Source organism: Cydia splendana, chromosome 15, assembly GCF_910591565.1.
Source record: "Cydia splendana chromosome 15, ilCydSple1.2, whole genome shotgun sequence".
In the NCBI taxonomy this organism is placed as follows: Eukaryota; Metazoa; Arthropoda; class Insecta; order Lepidoptera; family Tortricidae; genus Cydia; species Cydia splendana.
The window spans coordinates 9,882,587-9,908,276 of NC_085974.1; the positions used below are offsets into that span (position 1 = coordinate 9,882,587).

Below are 25,690 nucleotides of genomic sequence, written 5' to 3' on the forward strand. Positions count from 1 at the left end.
ATTACCTGTGTATATCACGTAAGTTTCACCGAAAACCGCAACTAAATCGGTCGACCCATTTTAGAGATCATTGGGGAACATTCATTCGTGTGCAGCAGTGGAAGAGTTTACCTACTGTTTCCATCTTTATCTTAAATTGCATTAGACATCGACATTAACTAAGATTTAATTAAAACTGGCACGACTTTTGTTTTTATTTTGAGCTACTACAGTACAGTCAGCAGCAGAAGTTGCTAAGCGGGCGAGGTGTTCAAAATTACCTTGACACGCTCTTATTCTCTTAACAATAAAGTCGCGTCAAAATCATTTTGAACACATGGCCCGCTTAGCAACTTCTGCTGCTGACTGTACTAAGGTGTATTCGGGTAATACCGAATGTCGGATAATTCCGAAATTCAGATGAAAATCACCCTTAATTCCATCATAATAAAAGTCTCTTATCGGAATTATCCGACAGTTTTCGACATTCGGAATTACCCGAGTAAACCTTACAGCAAACTTAACGCATTTGGCCAAAAAGATGCTAATTTTATTTGTCATTGAACCATTTCTGATAATACTTACCTACCGGATTTCTCGTTCAATACCAGTTTTGCAATATTATGCTGATGTAAAATATATATTAAATTAGGTAAGTATTTACCTATGAGAAATTTAAGATGTGTTTCTGCATAATATAACAAGAATATATGCAACTTTATGGAAATATGTACATTGAAAATAAGGCATCTTCATACTTTTGGCGAAGTACCTAACTAACTGGGATGGGTTCTGGGATATGTCACGAAGTTGCAGAAATGCATGCAATCGGGAAAGTGCCATGATGACTGCTAGGCAATTGTCACAAATGGTAAATGTAGTACAGTTGCCATACGATTAAGATATTGGAGCACATTGGGCTCAAAAATCTCGCTCTAACGCGTTTACAATAAAAGTTTGCCTAGATATTTTGAGCACCTTTCCCGCTCCACATAATATCTGCTGGTGACTGCATAAATGGCGCACATCGAAGAACCAAATAAGAAGGCGACCGCCTGGCGCCTTCGAGAAAGGATTATGTGATTGAGTTCAATTCCCGAGAAATACGTCGGCTAATGAGTTGTACCAGAGACAAATATACAGTTAAGACTGCTAATATTAAACCAAAATTTACGATTGAGGTCAAATTACAAATTTTGGAAGAAACCTTAACGCATTCACTGCCAGGGGGCGTGGCCTAGGAACAAACTTATATGACGGTGGACGCACATGTGCGTCGGGGGCAGTGAATGTGTTAATAGGTAAATCGCGTTTTACACTACCCTAAATTACCTAGGCCCTACGAGGAGTCTGCAATAATACATTAGACACATACGGATATATCTCCAAACGTGTTCACACCGCGGCGTAACTATACCTACCTATATTTATTTTATTTAAACTTTAACAACGATGCCGAGGGTAGTTAATGTACCAAGTATGTACACATCCGGGAATTTCAGGTTCTGATACAGTTTTTGTATGGAGATATTGGAGATCCAGTACTAGGAGCATACTGTTACGGTGTAAATCGGAGGTCAAATCATCATTTTTAGGGTTCCGTACCCAAAGGGTAAAACGGGACCCTATTACTAAGACTCCGCTGTCCGTCCGTCCGTCCGTCTGTCACGAGGCTGTATCTCACGAACCGTGATAGCTAGACAGTTGAAATTTTCACAGATGATGTATTTCTGTTGCCGGTATAACAACAAATACTAAAAAGTACGGAACCCTCGGTGGGCGAGTCCGACTCGCACTTGTCCGGTTTTTTTTTACATGCGCGCACGTTGCTATAATTGCATGTATATAAATTAAGATATGCTGGGGCTAAATATTGCCTGGATTTTAATATTAACCGATTGGCTTATCCAGCGGGCTCAGCACGGTTCCATTTTTATCGCCTATCACTATGCGCGTCCCTTTCGCACTCACATACTTGTTAGAACGTGACAGGCATGGTGACAAGCGATAAAAACGCGACCGTGCTACGGGGGCAGTATATAGCGGTCTCGAAATAAACGATCTAACACAAGGTATATTATTCTTTGTCTTTGTACTACATACTTGTATTTATTTTTAACTTATAAAAAGTTGGGCTAACCACTTTGTTGCATTTATTTATAACTTGGAAATAAGTGGACTCTGCTAAGAAGGATCCATTTTTATCTCTGCAACTGGAATTATTATGCGTTAGCTTTTTTATGGCTTTTCAGGTGTTTTAAGTAAGTATAGTAGCTGGTTTATGGCCTATGGGTTTCAAGGTAAGTATGTACCTACTTAGATTGAGCAGAGTTAATTACTACGCTGGTGAGAAATCGAACCAAGTTTAATGCTTCTCTGGTCAATACCTCTTTAGACAGACACATAATTTTTTTTGAGTTTTCATGCGATCCAAAAAATAGACAGGAATTGGGCAGGCAACACTAAACAAAACCTGAGTGTACCTACACCTACCGCGAAAATCGAAATATCGTTATGATTTTGCATATTCGAGCGTTAGAGGCAGATATACGATATATCTGCCTCTAACGCTCGAATATACACGCTCGAGTACACTACAAATACAGGGAAAATTATGAAAACTGTAAATTTGTAAAATAAAAAATAAGTTAATTTTGTACGGAGCGTAACTCTTGGTGGGCGAGTCCCTCTCGCACTTGGCCGGTTTTTTTAAACTAAACGATATTATTCAGTGTTTTTTCCCTATAATTTTCGATTACTTTATATTCCTTTTTCGCAACTTGGAACGCCCGTATACGTAAGGTACCTAAACAATCATCTAAACGCCTACATAAGTACCTACTACATACCTTAACTACCTTATTTTGTACCCTACTTTCCATTCCCTTGGCGAAAATATAAGGGTTCCTCGACTACGGAATCCTAAAAATGCTAGAATATACAAATAGTAGGTATGTAAGTTTAAGAAAAAAAAAACATCATACGTCCGTGTTATATTATTATCTACAACTCCCTTAAATTGTATACGTACTTACCTATCGCAGTTATTGTACCTACATCATTGTTCATTCATTCATAGGTAGCTTAACATTCTTATTTACACTGAAACAATATGCACAACATGACGTACATATTAACATAACGGTGTTTACCTACAGCCGTTCGATGAATAACTTCCATTCTTCATAACATTATAACATGTAAATGAGATAAGAAATTTACAACATGTCAATTTATTGAGATATTTGTTAACTAGATAATCAATAATGTTTGTTTATATAACTTGGGAAATCGCAGTAAGATAACTTAGCATCGGATGTTTGAAGTGGCACGCGAGGTGAGGGCTGGGTGCGCACGCGCAGGCTGGTGCCGCAGCCGCAGTAGCGGACCGACGAGCGTACGCGCAGCTCGCCACGAGTTTCGCGACGGCGTCGTGCGTGCTTTCAAATACAACCTTCGTTCAGTGCGGTATTTGTTGCTTACCTGCGCAAAGAGCATACCATTCTATAAAATGAAGTTCCACATCAAAATATTTGGTAAGTAGACAACTAAACTTTAATCCTCATTATTTAATGTTGAACCTCAACTAGGTCTAGGATTTGTCACAAATTATACAGATAATTATGATTCTCAGATAATTAGTGGTGAATCCTTCAATGAATGGGTTTATAATTGGACTTAAGTTTACGATTTTCAATGTAATTGTAAACTGAAGGCTGAATTGCGTAATTTTTTATTCCATTGTAGGTACTTACTGAAAAACACTGAAAAGGTCATAATTATAGCTTGTCCGATTTCCTAGTTTTTACTTTATTTTTATCAGGTACCTAAACAAATTTTGTTTGGCCAATTTAAGGCTTCTACAGACCTTGCATTAAATTGCATGCGATTTTAGATAATCGCAGGAATCGCACTGTCGTATTTGTGTCTGGGTTATAAAAACAAGGTTTATTAGATAGGTATTTTTGACCGGTCGGATTTCAATAGTTACCACTTTTTTATTGTATTGCCTGAAATAAAAATATAGAAATATACTTTGTAATGTCATAATAGTAATACCTACCTATACATATAACACTATTATTGCTACGAACTGCAAAGGCACGGGATAGAAGTATTCGCGAGAACATGTTAGCTGATTAATGTTACTCGCGAGAATTTCTAACCTACACACATATAACCTACAGGTATCATCTTCTTTAATGAGTTTAACGTGTTCACCGTAATTGAGCCTTAAATTAGACTATTGTTGAATGTGCTGAGCGAATAGTTGCGAGCGGCGGAACGCGACAAACTTGCGCTTGCGCTAATGACCAGTCAAATGCAGCTTAAAACACGGCCGTTTTACTTAATAGCGTCATTAAATGGCAGATAAAACGCACTTAGGATAGCATACCTGTAATACCTACCTAATGAACTCGTAAAGCTGAGTCTAGATCATTTAATTTAGACATTTGAGAACTAGGTAGCAAGTTTAGTAAGTGGCGTATGGACTAATTGATACCTAATTCCTATGAAAATTATTAATGAATCTAGTTTCACTAAGATCATTGTGACAAAGTGCCATGTAGAATGAAACAACACGTTGATAAATTACCTATATTGTAAGCTATTGTTACATTTTCACTTAGAACAATGTAAGTAAATAGCACACATTTACTAAATGGGTTAGTGTGCACGAGTTGATTTTCATTTATTTATATGAATATTATGAATTATATGCTATGTCAATGAAAGTGTTTTTCGAAGGTTGTTATGCAAATTGTAAATCTTATTCATAGTTTCGCTTCTTGTTTTCTTTCTATATATTTTACCTTCTACGTCTACATATAACCAGACATAATACAAAAACATTTGCTTTACTACCTATCGCCAGCTCAACACTGATTGTGCCTAAATTGAAATCGGACTCTATATATTTTTAAGGAGGTTTTGATATTTTGGAGATATAATATCTACCTAATGTTTTATTGAGTATCGAGTAAACTAGTAGTTCGCCCCGAACTGTGAACTCGCGGGTCGCCAAAAAGATCAATTGAATGCAGCGCTACTTAGTCTTAGAGATGGGGCATTTCGTAATTGATTCCTAATTCCACGATTACTTGAAATTACTTTGGAATCTGATTACCGATTCCCAGATTACTTTGTAATCTAACAATACCGAATTACTAAGTACAATTCCATTTGAGGAATCAGGAATACATTTTTCAAATATTACAATTACTAGTAATTGGAATCAATGTCGATTCCTCATTACAGGAATGTATTACTTGATTCCTTTCAGATTACATTTCGTACTACTACTATCAAAAGTAAAATAGTAGGTAGATAATATATATGTTGTTGACTTACTAGGATGCATCTATACCTTATTTGAAACAGGTGTGCAGATTTCAAAAACGATGACAATGTCCTATAAAACGATATGCATGGCGAATTTTATGACATACAGCATGGCCGCCATTTTGGATTCCAAAATGGTCATTATTTTCGAAATCTGCGCCCCCTAAAACCTATAAAACGACATCAATGACGAATTTGTATGCGTGGGCGCCATCTTGGATTCCAAAATGGTCACCCTTTTCGAAATCTGCGCCCCCTAAAACCTGTAAAACGACATCCATGACGACTTTTATGACATACTGCATGGCCGCCATTTTGGATTCCAAAATGGTCGTCATTTTCGAAATCTGCGCCCCCTAAAACCTATAAAACGACATCCATGACGACTTTTATGACATATTGCATGGCCGCTATTTTGGATTCTAAAATAGTCATCATTTTCGAAATCTACGCCCCTAAAACCTATAAAACGACGTCCATGACGACTTTTATGACATTATGCGTGGCCGCCATCTTGGATACCAAAGTGGTCGTCATTTTCGAAATCTGCGCCCCCTAAAACCTATGAAACGACATCCATGACGACTTTAATGACATACTGCATGGCCGCCATTTTGGATTCCAAAATGGTCATCATTTTCGAAATCGGGGCCACCTAAAACCTATAAAACGACATCCATGACGACTTTTATGACATAGTGCATGGCCGCCATCATGGATTCTACAATTTTCACCATTTAAAAAAAACTCTTCACTAAAAAATAGTATTTCATACAATCGCGATACAATAGAGAGCTCTTCAGTCGAGCACCATGTTCAGGCAACGAAGCTTGCTGAGTTGCCCAAGTAGGCACGAGACTGAAAAGCTTGACTACATCACTATTGTATACAATACTTTTTCTACAAGTCAACAAAAATAATACTTTAAAGTCTTTAAACTAGTAGAATCATACAAACAAACCAAACCAAAAGTATACAGCTAAGATAAGAGTATATAGTGATACTAGGGATGTAACGATACATGATTTAGCCGATACGATACCGATATTTAAAGTAAATAATCGGCGATACCGATACCGATATCGATAGCCTGGTAGTTAGTTAATCAATCAAATAAATAAAGAATTATATTCTTTATACGCATAAATCATACTTATGTTTAATAGACACTCGATTTTAAGAAGTGTGAAAAACGGAAAAATAAAAATAAAGAAAAATATATTCCTATTAGCAAAATAGCACAATTATAGCAGCTTCACTGTAACGTTGATTAAGCAATATATCGTAGTAAAACTTACGTAAGTTTTGACACATCAAGTTAAAATTGAGGTGAAGAATATTCTTGCCCAATAAAATACCTTACTTTGCGTTGTTTACATTTTGTTATGATATCGGGAGTATTTAAATCGGCGATACCGATATATCGGCCTGCCGATCATATCGGCCGATATATCGTATCGGTATCGGTATCGTTACATCCCTCAGTGATACCTTCATAGTGGTACGCGCCCCGGCCGCCGCGCCCCGCGCCCCACGGCGGGCTGGTCAACGACACCTTCTCGTAACTCATGAGGCCCTGGTACTTGGTCCTTGCTAAATTCAATTTTTAAACAGTTTTTTTCTCGATATTAGCCACCGTAGCCTATGGAGACTAACAAGTAACGCTAAGCGGTTTTCGTAGTCTATGGATGTTTATTTATTAAGGGTGTCACATGCGCGTTTCTGACTTATGAAGCAATTGTTCCTACAATACAACCTAAAATAATAAATGTGTAAACCGAGAACTATCATTTAATACCAAACTCGACCATACTTTCTTGCAATTAAAATGACCAGAATAGCAAGACCCCTCACAAATAGCTTTTTAGCATTTTCAGCTCTTCTAGCTCAATAACCTCTTGTTCGAGCCAGCTCAAAATTTAATGACTAAAATATAATGCCCTAAACTATACGTTCACCCAATTTCATTTAATTTAGAAAATTTTTACTTAAGTTATCGAGTATCAAACTATCCTCTGATAGTTCAGCTTAAAAACATCGAAATGCCGGGACGTGCCCCTAGCCAGCCGTGTGTTCAAAGTCGAATGTAAGAACTTCACTTCGCTTCGCTCGCTCGTTCGATTAGTAATTACTACCTAATGAATAATTTACAAAGTGTACAATTATTTTTATGTATCTACGAGTATATTATCTATTAATCTATCGTCCTTAGGAAAACCACAAGAAAGGACACTTCCTACAAACCCTAAGTTTGACAGCGGTTCAGGGTCGAATCATGCTATCCCTTTCTAATATATGGCACTATCCCTTTTGGCAATTTAGGGTTGTCAAAATTCAAGTGATTATCTTATCTGTTGTCGTGCACGCAAAAGGAAGTCAAGTGGTGCCAACCCTAATAATTGCTCGGAGCAATGCTGAGCCGAACGGAGCCGAGTTCGACCGAAGTCAGGAGTGTCTCCCCACTGGGAAAACTTAGAAACATACAAATTAATACTTAGTGGGTGCTTACCATTGGTTAAGAATGTCACAAATACTGGTTGAATAAATATAACACAAATCTAACATAAATATTTTTTTATTGAGCTAACTATAATGCTTGATATCGCTACTGCCCTTGACTGAACTGTAAAATCGCTAAATGCATAGTTCCGTCACGAATCCCCCGCCCAATTCATTTATGCCGAGCTCCTCTCTGACGTAATGCCCAAAAAATTAATGTGGTTACATAGGATGTGCCAAACTTTAATAAAAATACAAGAACAATAATATAAATCTAAAGCATTCCTAGTAGATTAGGAGGCTGTTACAAAATTAAATATGTTATACATAGGTATCTGGAGTTAGATTTATTTCTCTGTATCTGTAAATATAATATAATCCCATACGATTAAATAAATTTGTGTATAGACACAAATACTATTGCAAGATATTGTATAAGTAGGTATACGAATGGTACGCAAGGTTATTAATTCAACATCTTCCTGTAATTATATATCTTTGCTATAATGAATGCTCTTGCTCCAAATTCAATACTGCCTTAATTCAAAAACCTTATAGGTACTTATAGATTTAGAAATAATTATAGTCAGTCTCTAGCCTTTTGAACGCCACAGACGGCAATTGACGTCAACGCAAAATTGTGACAACGACGCCAAAGACGGCATTTGACGTCGATCGTTTTTTGATGAAAATCTACTGAAAAACACCCCACTTTTAGGTTGGCATTATTTATTCACAAAACTAAATTTTACCCCCGTGGCGTCAGTGGCACGGCAAATGGATGCGCCGTTTGGCGTTCAAAAGGTAGCTTTTATAGCTTCATGATTAGACACGTATCTACAATGTCGAAACATTGACCTTAACTTAGTAATATTTATTTGGCGTCCGAAGCAAGGTGAGTTAACAGCATGGGTCGCTTCCACGAACAAGATTAAGAATTTATTAATAATAATAATTAATAAGCTAAAGTTACCTTGAAGAAGTCAAACGGCAGGGAGTAATAAAGGTTATAAAAGTGCTTAAACTCATTTTGCAAAGATGAGACCGAGTCGTTTCGCTCGATGAAAAAGTTTGAACAAAAAACAGGCACCGCCATTTGTTTTTGTTAGCTTGACGCGTGTCCTGTTTTGAAACATCGTTCCTCAGTTTAGAATAATTTTACAGAAGAATATGGCGCGATATCCTGGATGAAAAGATGGACTAATTACCTACCTAACCCTTATATAAAAGTAATAAAATAAATGTGATTGTGTTTGTAAAAGAATGACTACTCTGTGTTACACAAATCTGTCAAGCAAAATGTAGACGACTTAAGGCTCAACCGGCCTGTTTCCTATTTAGACTTCAGTGCCACTTTGTATACTGAAGACAAAATATAAATACGAAAAACCTTGCCATGTATCTTAATTATCGTGACTAAGGTTGTAGGTGCAGATTTAGTTAACATTTTCAAGGGGTGTAAGTTCAAGGCCACAAATGATATGGTATTTGTTTGTTCACGTTAATTGAAAATTGTAGGTATATGTTACAGTATAGATCATGTATAGACCCGTTTTTAGTGAAAACATGTTTTCCCTAGTTAAAACTAGTTTTCCATATCACCTCAGTGAAATGCGCGTTTTTACCAGGTAAAACTAGTTTTCCGGAAGGTCACGGTGAAAATTAGTTTTAACTAAAATTTATTTTGAATATGTAGGTAATTACGAAAACTAGTTTTCAGCAAGGTACTTTGCGAAAACTAGTTTTCAGCAAGAGACTTTGCGAAAACTAGTTTTGACTGAATAATCCCATTTAAAACTAGTTTTCACCGAGGCTTTACGCTAAAACCGGGTTTTAAATAAGATTCTTATTAAAAAATGTTTATCTCAGATTATAAAATCCATATTGTGGATTTTATAATCTATAATTTTTACGGTGACGTATACATAAATTTATCACCTTGATTCGCCTCCTCTTATGAACAAGAAGGCAGTTCACTTTGTATTATGTAGGTACTTGTTTACTTATTATGTAATTTGTTTATCTATCTATTAGATAAATAATCTTATCCGCTTATCAATGTTAGTAACTGGACGTTCACTTCGATACTCCTAGATAAAAAATACCACCCGAGATGAAAGATTATTTGATTTGCTCCCAAAGTTGTACCACTCCAAGACTTACTTTCGACAATATCTCCTTTATTCATTTAACCGTAGTGATTTAATTCTCTTTGCATTTAACATCTTGGGTTAGGTTATTTATAATATGAATATAATTAAGTAAAATATAAAAACACTTACTTACAAAACAACACAAAATACATATAAACACATTATAAAAAACATAACCTAGGGTGCCGCCAGCAGCGGGGCAGGGCCCAAGCTGACAATATCTTATTCTTATCTTACATCTTCCTCTTGAATTTTGGCTCGTGTGTTGAAGTTTGAAGAAGTGACTTCATTATGCTTCGTTCTGTAAGATATCACACCATTTCATAGCATAATCAATGAAAAAGGGACCTATCGTGGGTACCTAAGGGCGGTTATCGTGAAAGAATCCCTAATTGCACATCGGTCACTGTTACTGCGAAACGACTTGCCTATTTGTTTAAAACGCTTAATGTTTAGTACCTATATCTGCATTTAATCCAATTTTAATAACATGCAAATAAATTATTGAAAGTGAATTATACATAAATATTTTAAAATAAAATGGTATTCCAGTTATCATAATAATTACTAGGTAAATACCTACCTGCCTAAGTGCAAGCGTTGTTCTGGACCTGTGAGTTAAATAATAGCTACAATTACATTGAAATACATCTCATATGCTGATATTATAAGACTCCGATTTTGATGCCAACCTATTAGATATTTTCTTACTTATATTACTTTTTTTAAGCTACCCGAAATCAACTATGTACTTGTGTGTCTAGTTAAATTACAGATTATTGTTTTCCTTCGTATTTTCTCGGAAACGTTCGTATTTGTCATGCCACTTCAGTTAACCTCAGTATTTTTTGCACCGAGACTGACTGAAATAGCAAGACACATTCCGTGAAAATACGAAGGAAAATAATTATGCACTACATCTGTACTAATGTTGTCAACAACATAATTATCTTCGCAAACTATAAAACAAGCAAGAAGTGTAAGTACGTAAGTAGGTTGCACCGTTATGCGTAATTAGTTATTTGAAAGTTCAAGTGTCTGATCCGATATCTGTCACATGTGCTGGGCACTGAAACGTAAGTGTCATAGTGGGACAGAAGCGCATTAAGCAGGCGTATTCGGATTCTAATAACAGGTTGAGGATTCGATCTGGATCTGTTATGGAGCTGATCTGTCAGTGTCAAAAGTGACGTTTTTGGTTGAAGAAAATTAAATGTTACTTTTGACACTAACAGAAGATCCATAACTGATTTAGATCTAATTCATAACCTGTTATTAAAATCCGAATACGCCTGAATATTTTATTCTCAGCTATTTTTATGAGTAGGCAACTGAAATGCAACATTGTCAGTAAGGTAACGTAACGTATTTCAATTAGTAATTTTTTGATAAATGCACTGCATAAAATTAATGTCATTTTAATAAATTAAAATATTTAAAGCGTTATATTCTATTTTGTCATGTTATGGATAGGTTTCCGTGTTTTGGTTACTTTTCAGTTTTTAACTATAGCAATTAACATTCAAGTTCGTCAGTCCCGTTGATGTCTTTTGTACCACAAATTCAAGGACAGGAATTTTCGATATAAAAATCAAAAAAATAAATTGCGGGGGGGTTAGGTACTATGGTTTATATCATGATCACGTGTTACGTGTCATGTATCACGTGTGTGAAACATTTTAATTTAATAAATTTTGATAAACATAGTACAATACCAAGCAAGAAAACAGTAACTTGTTAGTGTGTGCCAATACATCAAAGGCTGTTTGTAACACTACTAACTGAAATGAAAACATATTGGTTAATAATGCATTCAGAAAAAAGTGCGTTGCTTCTGCTGCTATGAAATAGTCGATTGAACAAAAGTGACAACAAAAATCCGACAAAGTGGTTCTGATTTAGGGATATAACAACCCCTGCTTCTAACTTAATGCCCTGGTCCAGACCAATCAATGGTGTTGGCAACTGTAAAAGGTATGCATATCGGCGCCATCATAGCTTGTCCCTTTTTCTATGAGATTTAGCTTAAAGAGCTGGCATCCAGGGCATACATTTCCATTAAAAAATCCAAAATTTGACATAGTTCTAGGTATTGACTGGGCAAGCTATGCTGGCGCCATCTGCTAAATACTTTGACCGGCCAACCCCATTAGGTAAACAGGAAGATGCGCACGCGGCGCCAGGGCGCACATTCCTGCACTTTCACCGCCGGCGCGACGCCGAGGCCGATCGCGAGCCTTCCAGACCCACCACCACCGTTACGCAAATCAACTCATTCAATTAGACACCATGCAGCGAATGACTGATTCTGTTTAGCTTCGTGACTGTTGCGTTTGTATATGCAAAGTCTTGCCGTATTTTTAGCTGATTTGAAAGGATGGAAACCGCAGACCGGTTTATATGCCCTTGGCATACGAAAAGATAGAAGATAGAAAAATAAAACCAAATGTATCATATTATTAACTAATGTGTCTCATCAGTATCGGTATCAGTACTACCGTCAAGTTCTTGCATAAAAATCAGACTACATATACTTGGTCAAGCAGATCTTGTCAGTAGAAAAAGGCGGCAAATTTGAAAAATGTAGGCGCGAAGGGATATCGTCTCATAGAAAATTTGAATTTCGCGCCTTTTTCTACTGACAAGATTTGCTTGACCATCTATATATACATAGTTGCTCGTCGCTGACCAACGTAGTGTTTACACCTTTTATATATTCATTCAGATGTCATACACCTGTCAAGCAATCTGCTTAGTTAATTGATAAATACGCATCTATAGTTTTTTTCCTGTTAAAAGGAACCGGAAAATTTTAATCGGAAAGAGCCTGGATGATTATTTTGATTATAAATAACAGGCTATGAATTTGATCTAGATTTGTTTTTGATATGATCTGTCAGCCGTTAACAGCGACATTTCCTGGTTGAACAAATGCCACTGTTGAAAGCTGAAAGTGACATTTTGTTGTTGTTTGTTGATCATACCCATTTCAAATCCTGATGAAATTCTAAACCCGTTATAATACTCAGAATAAGCTTCTTGGTACCGAAGACGTAATAAGTTCTACGAGACTATTGAATTAATCTTTTTATTGAATTTAATTGCCTACAGGAAACTCATTGAATTTAAAATATCATAATCATAACGTAGGCACTAGGCACCACGCATGCGTGTACCTACTAAAGATGACATATTTGTAATTAACCACTTAATTGTTATCGTCAAGGGGAAATACATTAACAATAAAAACACCTCACAAATGATGCATTGCATTATTGCCCTATTTTTGAAGCATTTTGCATTCACTGTTCTTCGGTCAATACCCCGGTGCCATCCATAACAAATTTACCTTGTCAAGAAACTTGTTTTACGGCTCGCTAAAGATGCAAACGTTTTTACAGGCGCCATCAGATATATCGGAGCGACCTAGGTGTTCACAATATCTGAACATGCACTCTAACGCCCTGACAATAATGCCGCTCCGATATATCAGTTGACGACTGTACAAGATGGTACGAAGAATCTCATTCTTGTCTCGTAACTGGATCTCTAAACAATTGCAATATATTAGAACGTATGAATTACCTTCTTGCTTACAGAGTTGTAATCATGACCATGACAATGGGGCCTCAATGAGTTGAATCCTTTGTTGGAGATGTACTTGGACAGACAACTGGGAATTAACTAATGTCAGCTATAATATTGTTAAATGAGCAGTTGCGCAAAACGCTTAAGCTAATGTTATTACGGTTGCTTCAGTCAGACTACCGAAGAGTCTTTACTCCCATTCCGATACATTCACAGTAAAACAAAAATTTTCGACAGAATGATCTTCTGAGTTGACAGATAATTGGGTTAAACAAATAATTCTGATCCTATTAAATTTTACAGGAGCTGATGGTCATCACCTACTTTACGGTTTTATTTATTTTAGGGACGTGTCTTAAGCAAAATATATTCCTTCTGAAACACACCTACATAGGGTGATATGCATGACATAAAATGGGGACAATGTTTTACGCTATAAGTATATAGAAAAAACTTTGGTTTACGATAAACATTCCTTACCAACTGCTTAAAAGTATTTGTAGAGTTCAATGTTTTACAATAGGTACCTTTAGCCTTACCACGACTGCCTTATCAGTGTCAACCTGAAAAATATTCGCTAACGTCTGCGTAACTTGTTTTCTATACATCTCGCTCGCACTAATATGTCAGTGTTAAAGTCTTGTTAGCCGTACTAATCACTCACTACATTCATGAAATAAAATAAAACAAGCTATTTTATTTATCTCATAAAATACTAATATACATACATAATAACCAGAACAGGTAGGTATAGTAATAAATTTGACTTACAAAGAGCATGGCATCCAATGAACCATCAAAATTCAGCACGACAATCTAAAATAAGCCATGACCGATTGCAAATGCAGATTGCGTAATGACGAGTATCAACTATGATTCCAATTGTTAGGTACGTTAAACCCTTTGACAATACTCGGGCCTAATGCCAACATTGCCAACATTGGGAAATCGAAAATCATTGTTTGCCTCTCTATCGCCCTTGCATATTCGAGCGATTTCTCGAAGGCGGTAGAGTCAGACCAAGAATCATGGATGCTTTGGTAAGTACCTGCACCGCATAGAGAGGGAGGAATCCCCCATGTGCCATGAGTGTGGCGCACCTGTAGATACGGCGCGTCATACTCTCGAGGAATGCCCTGCATGGGGGCCCCAGCGGGCCACCCTTCAAGCAGCACTAGGTGCAGACCTTTCGTTGGCGAGCATTGTTAATGCCATGCTCGACAGCGAAGAGGCATGGAAGGCGATGGCCTCCTTCAGTGACGATATTATGTCGCAGAAGGAGGCAGCGGAGCGTGCGCGCGAGGACGATCCTAACGCGCATCCACTCCGCCGACGACGGGCTGGGGGCAGAGCCAGGCGCTATGCGCGCTTGCTGCCTCCGCCGTAGTGGGCTGCGCAGGGCCCCGGGGGAGTCCCCGCGGTTAAAAGCTCACAGGACTGGGGTGCTGACCACCTGGCACCCAAAATGCCCACGGCCTGCAGGCCGCTCGCCGGGGCGCACGTGGTCGAATGCTGATAGCGACCCTGCGGCACCCCATCTAAAGCGGAGTTGGCACTCGTTGGTGGTTTTAGACGGTAGTCCTCCACTGGTTAGTCCGTCATCCCCCCTGGTTCCCCCGGACCAGGTGGCATGCGTAAACGCATTTCCCCAACGTAAAAAAAAAAGAGTCAGACCAAGAATAGTCTGCAGCGGATTTGATAGCCCACGCAGTGAAAGTGTTATTTTAAACGTCAAACTTCTATTAAATTATGACGTATAAATGACACTTGCACTGCGTGGGCTATTAAATCCGCTGCAGACTTTTTTTGGTCCGACTCTAGCAGCAGGCCCTCAAATAGGACTTTTTAACTAATAGCAAACTATTAGAGACCAGCGAGGAACAGGCAGGTCCTCACTGAACGCGTATAGGTACCGTAGGGATAAACTGAGTAGCAACTACCGTAAAATGGGGTGAGTAGGTGCAAAACTGACATTCAAACCTCGATAACATTTTATTTTTACATATGCAAACTGAATGGTGTATATAATAAGTGTTCCGGACGTTTGTATTTTAGTTTTTTTTTTAATTTTGGGTAGTTCCATTTCATAACTTTGACGATAAACAGAAAATCCTACCTCACCCCGTAGTCCCTCGTATTTGGGGTGACTTGAGTTTTCATACAAAGGTGATTTTGGAAGATTGTTGGATCGATTTTTTTTTATTATGAGTATTACTATAGGTCCATTTTAAATTGGAATACATTATTTTTGTAGCAGTAGCCTTAAAATCCCATCTCACCCCCCTTTCATTCCTTCTCTCCCCAATCTCCCCATTCATAACCCAACTCTCGCCGCGAACCCTACTCACCCCATTTTACGGTACTTCTTGTTTTTATCTAGGTAGCCGTTTTCTGCAATCAACTATTCAATAATATTCTTCTCTATTCTTTATCCGTATTACAAAATAATAATATAAAAGGTACCTAATACATTATAATTTTTATAGGTGCAAAATGCACTTGCCTAAAAAATTAATCAGACGATCGCGAATTGCTTTCAATTCAACCTTATCTTGTTCAAGTACTGTCAGATGATACAGATACAGATCAAAGTAGATCGTCAGCTGTTTGTTTTTATAACTTATCTCAATCGTGTTTTTCAAGTGTATTATATAATAATGTAGATAAGTATATGCAATATATGCATAAATCCAGCATATTGTTCGTAACTAAAATTCCAACGTACGCAATTAAGTTAAATCAGTAGGTACTCATATTAAATTTATCAGTGATACATTTTTAGGTAGGTAAAAAAAGGCTTTTTAGATCTCTCATTTACTTATTTCATTTCATTCATTCATCATTTTATTATTTATTAATAATTCAGCCTATATACGTCCCACTGCTGGGCACAGGCCTCCTCTCATGCGCGAGAGGGCTTGGGCTATAGTCCCCACGCTAGCTCAATGCGGATTGGGGACTTCACATACACCTTTGAATGTCTTCGTAGATGTATGCAGGTTTCCTCATTATTTATTATTTATCAATAAAAACGAATACCTAGTTAGTTATCATTTACCTACATAGCGTGACTAACTTAGTTATTTATCATTTCATGGCCACATCGCAGATTTTTTATATATGTAAAGTACTGCAGAATTATTTAATTAATTTCTCTCGGTATCTTTCCTATGACAATTAGTACACGGTAAACATCTAGTTCAAGCGATATTTTCAATAACCGGCTTTCGCTTTCGCTTCGACTCGATTTGTTTTTACTGTATGTACCTATAGTATGATACTGGCCACCTGCAAAATGTTGATGATAATAAGTTAAGGATGACTCACGCTAGACCGGCCCGAGCCTGGGCCGAGGCGTCCGACACGTCATGGCGGTTGTCACGTTATTCGATGATTACTTGGTGCTTTCAATAGAAAACGAAGCACCGGAAGCTCCGGCCCGGCCCCGGCCCGGTCTAGCCTGATTCATCCTTTATAATGACATTGACACTAAGTGCAACAATATAAATTCTTTCGCTAACGCTTAAAAAGATCTGAAGCGAGAAAAATATACAATATTTGCGAGTATACATAAGTCTATTCAATTATACATACTTGAGTTCATATCAGTAGGTACGGTTACCATCAGTTTGTCACTGACATAAACGCCGTCGAGAACGTAATTTACTTTCTATACATCTCGCTCGCACTCGCATATTAGTGCAAACGGGATGTATAGAAAGTAAATTACGTTCTCGACGGCGTTTATGTCAGTAACAAACTGATGGTAACCGTACTGGTGATCTTTTTTTCAGTCTACCAGCCCAAGCCCAGAAGTTGATTAGGTAATTAATTATGTATAGACTGTATAGTTGATTACTGATAGCTTAGCTACACTAGTTGTAGAATGTCTGTATGTTGTAGAATGAGAATGTATGTATGTACAGATGTAGTGCATAATTGTTTACCATCGTATTTTCTCGGAAACGTTCGTATTTGTCATGCTACTTCAGTCAACGTCAGTACTTTTTTACAGATTGAAATAGCAAGACACGTTCGTACATTTCCATGAAAATAATTATGCAATACATCTGTATACATATATAAAAGGAAATAACCACAGAACTATATCGGAAATACTCGTAGGTAATCCTAATTTAGGATTGTTCATTTTTTTTAGACCCCCATTTTTATTTTATTTTCTGAAAATATAGGTTAATTTAAGATACCAATTTGAATGATTTATTAATTCACGGCTCGGTTGAATATTTATAATTTATTGAAAATATGAGATACGACTTCTCGTAAATTACATGTAGTGGCTGATTTGATAAAGCACAAGCAATAACAAACATTAAAAAAATAGTTGTAATTGTCAATTGATTGTAATGTCACCTGTCTACAATGTCAGTGTCACGCGTTTCTATAAATAATATCGTCTGGAAAACTCGTTTATTTTGAATCCCTAAATCAATAATTTCAAAATACCTACGCTATAAATTTGTGAAAGCTGATTCCAGAAATCTGCCTAAATTATATAATATAACTTAGTTTTATTGGAGTATGTATCCATATAGCATCCAACTCCAACCATAACTTGGCTGAAATCAGGGGAGCAAAAATACAAATGTAAGTTACATCATATATTTTTTAACTGATTCGATTCGTAAGATGATTGGATTCATAAAATCGTTATAAGCGTCCATTGCTAAGGTAGCTTAGCACCCAGTGGGTTCTACCGGCTTGTCACCATTGTTTGGATATTGTACTATAGGTACATGCCAATTTTGCTAATTATATCCTATAATTTCAGGTCATCATGTGATTCCTATTTAGATACGACTGTGGGATACGTAATGTACGAAGGAGATTGATTTTGTTAAGGCACTTGGGCCCTGAACAAAGTTGAGCATTTTGTATCGAAACGAACGTCATATTAATCGTCATAATACTTTACGACAGTAAATAATGCCTGGGAACAGAGTAAATAACAAACCATACACTTCTCTTCTGGTTCGTCAACAAGAAGCCATCATTGTCAGCTGCTCGTGCAGAACATGATGAACATACATATATGTATATTTACTTTTTTTTGGGAAACATATATACATATATTTCCTAGATTAATAAAAAAGTAGGTAAACAAAAACATGTTTTATTATTCACAACTATTAACTTAAGTCTTGTCCACCATGATATCAGCAGCTTGAACTGCAACATGTACCTGGAAATTAGAAATTATATCTTTTTAAAGCAGTTTCAGGCTGAATTTTGAGTATGACTATGTATTCTTGTATAGTGTTTCTTTCTAGTAGGCACCATCTCTGTTTAACGGTTTGCCTTTATATACTCTGGCTACATTACCACAGAAAACACATAGGTCCCCGCGACCCTACCTACAAAGTGAGCTTTTAAATAATTGTAGTAAAATAATATTAATTTTATACTTACATCGACGTGATCCTCACAGCAATACTGTGTGTAAGTAGGTAGGTATTCCAAGTTCAATTCACGGCACCATGTTTCACGTCGTAATAGGTCTTCGCGGATTCGAACAATTATTTTTGTGAATCATTCCCACACGTAGGAACAAGGTCTTTGATATATTAAGGTATGTTGGGGTAATACCGGACGGATTTGGGACTAATTGGGAGACCTCGCGAAATATTTTTTTTTCTCGAGCTCAGTACGTGTCAGCGTCTAGAAATATGGTGCAAATCGTTAAATAATAACCGAAGTTTAAGCCTGAATATTGGCAACCTTCAATGTTTAACGGTTTCAGTTTTATACGAGTGTAAAGATGAGACATATTTTTATTCGAGGGTAACGATGAATTTGTCATCCCGGGAGAACATCGGATGGCGAAAAAAAACCGGTTCTAATGCTCAGATAACAAGGTATCTAAAACAGTATATCCGATGTTTAACCTCCTCCAACGTATATGAATTTCAGCCACGAATAGCTGGAAACTTAAAAGTTCTCATAATATGTTTAAAACTTTGCATTTTTGCATCCGATCTTGACCCATATACGAAAATTTGGTAAATCTGTGGCTCTCAAAGTGTGATATGTCAATAGAAACAATTTCCTAAGTAATACATTCATACATATATAGCTACGTACACTGCTAATATCTCTTCCTTTTGAATTACCGTCCTCGAATAAAAATAAAGGAACGAAATAATTACGATAAAAACAGAGTTCTTGCAGTCATAAAAAAACAAAGTTTGACAATCACTGCTGAATTTTAAATGGGTAAAGGTCGGATTGTTGCTATCCGATCTTTACCTGCAAGGGTAAAGATCGGAAATCGGTCTACAGCAGTCCTAGGTCTGTTTTGATTGGATTAATTTAAAGATAAACCTTCAAAACGAAATTGGACATCAACTGAATCACAAAAACAACCACAGTTTTATCACAATACTCGACATAAATTACAGGGCGAAGATCGGATGGCCAGAAAAATGACCAAAATTACCTTGCTCCCTTTAAAGGCGCGTAGAACATATCCGATATCACTGAGCGGCGGAGGGACACTGGTGTCCGAAGCGCAATGAAATAGCGTCTTGCACATTGTTGTCAAAATTAAGAAATAAAGCCTACTTTGGCGGAAATGAATTTCCTACGTTCTTCCCCCGCATCCGATATTACCCCAACATACCTTAAGCAACGAAAACTACTGTTTAGGTATCAATTATAAATCAAATCATAACAAACCAGCGCAGCGGTTTAACTGAAAAATTTCATTATGACAATGATAACTTTGACAATTACGTGAGTGACGGATTGATTTACTATGGTCCGATAACTTTTATTATGCGATGACTTTACATTCAGCCAACGAGAAAGGTCAAACTAAGGTCATAAGGATATTTGTTGAAATATCTTCAATCCTCAATTATTATATCGCAGCAAATGTCGGAAACTGTTTGAAAACCTCATATCTCGAAATGGTTTTCGAAATAGAACATTAAAAAAAAAATGAACAATCCTAATTACGCGTTATTTGTAATTTAAATAACACTCGAGGGCTCGAGGGTTTTACTTTTTTTTTGTAGCATTCAAAATAACAGATGTCAACTCGGGATGTCAAACAGGTTTGAAGATATATTTACTAATATAGCTATGTGAGTGCATCGATCGCACTAAGGCTATATTAATTTATTATTGATATTCAAATTGAAAGTTACCGTTAGTGTTCATAAATATATGTAAAAAATTTCACCTTATTGCAGTGGATTAAGGTGAAAAAATGTATACATATTTATAAACTCGACTGTACTACTTTCAGGTTCCACGAGGTCGCCTACTTCAATTTGACCGCCAACTATTTGCTAAAACCAAATACGTGCCGCTTTTCCGCATTCGCGATGTTAACGCGAGCTGACCTCAGTAACTATTAATATGTCTAAAAAAGGATGTTCAATAATTTACTCGAAGACATTTATTTATTATGTTTGAATCAATCTTCATACCTATCGCAAAGTAAAAACGATTCAATGAGGAAACAACCTTCAAGAGGACATACTTTATGATCGTGGAGAAGTAAGTCGTGCATTTCAGCCCATAAATGACGAATAAAACAAATAAGACTGCAGATGGTTTCAAACTCCACAGGGGCTCGTGTTTTCTTAATTAAGTACATGCTTTCTCTACAAGTGACTGGAGTTTAATGTTATCTGTCTGTGTACAGTATAACAATTCAGAACATTAGCGGTAAAATCTTAGGAGCGAGTTAACCAATACATATTTACTTACCTAGTGATTCATTATGTTAAAGCTAATAAAACACGCCTCAATCGAAAATTATATCAGGGATGGGATAAAAACATTGTTGATATTATATGGAATCATATACTATTGAATTATTTTAATTACTTTGTCTGTGCCATTTAGTCATAAGATAATAGTAAAAAATGTTTTGTTAGTGTAAACATATTTATAGATTTATTTACACACATAATATTCGTTGCTAACGTTTTTCAATACTGCACATAAGTACATACATAAATAAAATAACCATCATCAATACCTAAATATTAAAATAATTACTCTTAAAGGGTTCTGCCTATTATAGCAGCTAAAATAGGCCTGCTCTATCATAGTCTGTCTCGAAGTTTGGACATTTGAAATATATTTTACAGTACATATGGTGCTTCTTTACCGCACTAGTGCGATAATTAGCGCATTACGTAACTATTTCGAAAATATTAATTGCCATACGTACTTACTTACTGTAAAACGTTGTACGATACATGTGCGAATAGGTAATTCGCAACTCGTGTTAATTTAAAACACTCCCTTCGGTCGTGTTTTAATTTATCGCCACTCGTTTCGAATATCCTATTTTTCACACTTGTATCGTAATGTACTAAATAACACGTCAACAGACTTGATTAGGATTTTAACGATAGTCGACATAGAAACCTACAAAACTTGAGATACGCGTTCTAATATAATATAATAATGTTAATAAGAGGCAATAATCGCATGACTAGACTTATACTTATATTCTTTAACCTCAACAAAAACAATAGCATACGATAGATAGTTGAATGATTATTCTTTGTCCTAGATTTCGTGCCAGCGCGATTCAACATCGCCCTAATGATGTTCTTCGCGTGCTGGGTCAACTACATGATGCGAGTCAACATGAGCGTCAACATCATCGCCATGGTGCCTGATGACAGTAACTCTACATCGTGAGTAAACATGCACATACATATGTTCAGAGGGCCTACCGCGAACCACGTTCGACGTGTTGCCTCTCTGTTCCACTTATAAATTCGTATGTAAGTGTGACAGGGAGGCAACACGTCCAACTTGTTCGCGGTAGGCTATTAAGTAGTAATCTAAATACATAGGTATTAGTAGATCACGCGGAGAGTGTCATAAATCTGGAAACAACTTGTATCATGGCAGATTACGTACAGTACGCTTACCACGAGCTTGACTTTGACCTGACACTGACATATTCGCTAGCGTGTGCGTAACTTACTTTCTATGCATCTCTCTCGTACCTACTGGCATATTAGTGCGAGCGAGATGGATAGAAAGTAAGTTATGCAGATGTTAGCTAATATACCAGTGTCAAACTGGTGGTAACCTGGTACTGGTATTTAATTTGCTGTGAGTACCTATTATAATTTCCTTAGTATATAAAATAAAAGAAATAGTAGGTATATGTGACAGTGAGGAATATGACAGTAATGATTTCACGTTTTTCATGAATGAACACAGGTACCTACAATTGTTTACAATGTACCTAAACGTCAAGCGTACCTAATTTTAGGACTGTAAGTAATCGGATATATGAGGGATGGCAATGAAAGTGTTACCCACATATTTAACTTTGTAAAGCAGTGATCCAATCATAGCAATTGACAAAGGCCTCGGTTCACAATGAGATATGGGCTCGACCGTGGCCACGCACGTGACGATTTTTAACGTATTCAGTAAAAGTATCGTTTGAAGGTAAATCGGTTGAATCGGTGGAACTGTTCCAAAGAAAAAAGGTAGCGTTCACGGAAGTTATAAAGAACATTTTCACAGTGTTTTTTCCTTGTAAAGAAAATAGATTTCCGCTACTGTAAGTTTGTACTAGGGACATTAATGACATTATGTTATACATATTATAAGAACTTATATTATGCTAAGTACCTATACTGCGTCATTATCTAAAAACAAATTTGCACTTTGTTAATATTTTTAATAGTCCGATGTCCAAGCAAATATCTAGAAAAGAATTTCATGTCTACCTATTTATTCAAAATTTGTTACTTACTCCGTTTGTTAACTTACAAGAAAAGTCTGCTACGATTTTGATAGCACACGCAGTGCAAGTGTTATTTTAAACGTCAAACTTCTACGAAATTATGACGTATTAATAACACTTGCATTGCGTGTGCTATCAAAATCGTTGCAGACTTCACCTGGTCTAACTCTAAGTGCAGAAGGCCTACCTCGAAAAATTACTATGCCCATATCGATTCTAAACGGACTACTTTTTGATTTCCGAGGGCTTAATGTAACTATTTTACTGAACCATGAGATCAATTTAAAGTTAGATAGGCACATCGTGACATCAAAATAATATATATGATGTCACTCACCCATGCTTCTCGCTCGCGACACATGAATACATACAATACAAACAAGTACCTACGAGCGAAATACACGCGCGACTGAAATTTATACCTGTATGTCATGCTAAATGTTACAATCTGATGTAATTGATTTTAGTCTAAATTTAATTTAATTTCTTTTTATTCATTAATTTAGTTTGGTCTGATTCTATTTGTGTGTGTTAATTTAATTTGGATGCATTTATTTATTTAAGTTTCAGGTAGATGGTAGATACAATAAAAAGAAAAATAAACTAACTTATCTATAAAATAAAACTAAATTAAAACTAATAACTAATACTAAATAAAATTGCATATATTTAAATTTGAATGTGATATTATTTAATTTTTATTATTCCTGTATTATAGTAATAATATAGTGACAATTTTAATGTTAGAGGAGCGGGATTTCCTGACACAAGTATTTCATATGTTTACTAGGAAATTCCAACCTTGATTCTTATTTCGTAAACGATAAGAACGAGATAAATCATTTTCATTTCATTTTCATTTTGTTGTCACATCCTATCTTAACACTGTCAAAGATTAACAGGAAAAAAAATGTTTTTATTGCAAGTGCACTTAGTAGCATTTCTATGTTCATTAACACCTTTGATTAGGTTTTTCTTGTAATATTTACGAAAGTAGTTCACGTGTTCAACGGTTATGTTCTGATAAGGAATAATTCCAACCCGCGTGCACTGAGAATCTGAGACTAATCTGTAGATAGCTGTTAAGAAAAAGTGTTTATTTTTTTCTTTCATTCGGTGTCTTTTGCATTTTTAATTTGGTGTCTATAAAATCTTATTAAGTTTTCCTTATGAGTGCTGTAATTTTTAACAATGAACTACTTACCCTGTTGTAATCATGGTATAATAATATACTCCGCCTGGTACTCCATTCCCGTCTTTTCTAGGTCACCTAACTGACACGGGCCTACGTCATCATGCGACAGCGCTATATGATAATATGCGATAGCGCTATATATAGCCAGGGCCGGATTAACCCTAAGTCAAAGTAGGCAACTGCCTAGGGGCCCCGCCTCGGCTAGGGGGCCCCGGCGGCTCAGCGCGCACCAAATAAAATTTTGTTCCCTATGGTCAAAATTCATGAGTAAATTTTTTATTCTTATAATAATGAGTATGCTTTGTTATTGTTTTTCTTTCGATCCATTCTTTAAATTAATTAAATACTGTAATAAAATTGAAGCAATACGTTACAGTTTACGGGGCGTATTCTGCGTACCTGTTGTAAAGTTGTAATAATAGGGGTTTTCAGCAAAAACGGTTCACTTTTTTTTCGAATAACCAACAACTTTTGGGTTATTTTGACTCAGAATCACGAGGACTATTGATTAAAACAAAGAAAAAGAAAGAAGACGAACGTGTCCCCAGTTTTTCATAGGAATGCTCGACCTTCAGCCTCACTTTTTACCTCAATTTACCATTGGTTTGTGTTCCACATCTCCTCTACTTCAGCTTAGCCTTTGGCCTCGCTGCGCCAAGCTCGGCCTGCGGTCTCGCTTTTTAATACAATGGACATTGGTTCGTATCTGTGCTCAACTATTTATCTTGAAGCCTGATGAAGCACGGCTTTGACTTCGCATGAAAGCTCGCCTCACTGGGGCACTTCGGACTTTTAGGCCCAGATGACGATCGATACCCAGCCTTTTACCACGCTTTCACAATTTGCGATATTGTTAACAAAAAATTTCGCGCTCGCTGCGCTCACGTTTATTTTTGGTTCTTTAGTTGACCCTGTATCATCTACATGTTAGCTTGACTGGTGAATGAATAGAGTTAGACCAAGAAAAGTCTGCAATGATTTTGGTAGCATACGCAGTGCAGGTGTTATTTATACGTCATAATTTCATAGAAGTTTTGACGTTTAAAATAACACTTGCACTGCGAGTGCTATCAAAATTGTTGCAGGCTTATCTTGGTCTCACTCTAGTAATTTAAGTAATTTTAACATATCGAAATTCTTTATTATTAGGTTGATTCTAATCATGTGGCTCGGCGTTTG

At 36.6% G+C, this 25,690-nt stretch overlaps 1 protein-coding gene across 1 annotated transcript in view; it reads left to right on the plus strand.

Moving 5' to 3' along the window:
• Nucleotides 1-3,336: 3,336 nt before the first annotated feature.
• LOC134797590 (uncharacterized transporter slc-17.2-like) overlaps nt 3,337-25,690 on the plus strand; it is a 35,588-nt gene continuing 13,234 nt past the window's right edge. Inside the window, exons 1-2 of the mRNA XM_063769879.1 lie at nt 3,337-3,515; nt 22,117-22,243. Of these exons, the coding sequence (XP_063625949.1) occupies nt 3,491-3,515; nt 22,117-22,243 (152 nt within the window). The 5' untranslated portion in view covers nt 3,337-3,490. The remainder of the gene's footprint in view (nt 3,516-22,116; nt 22,244-25,690) is intronic.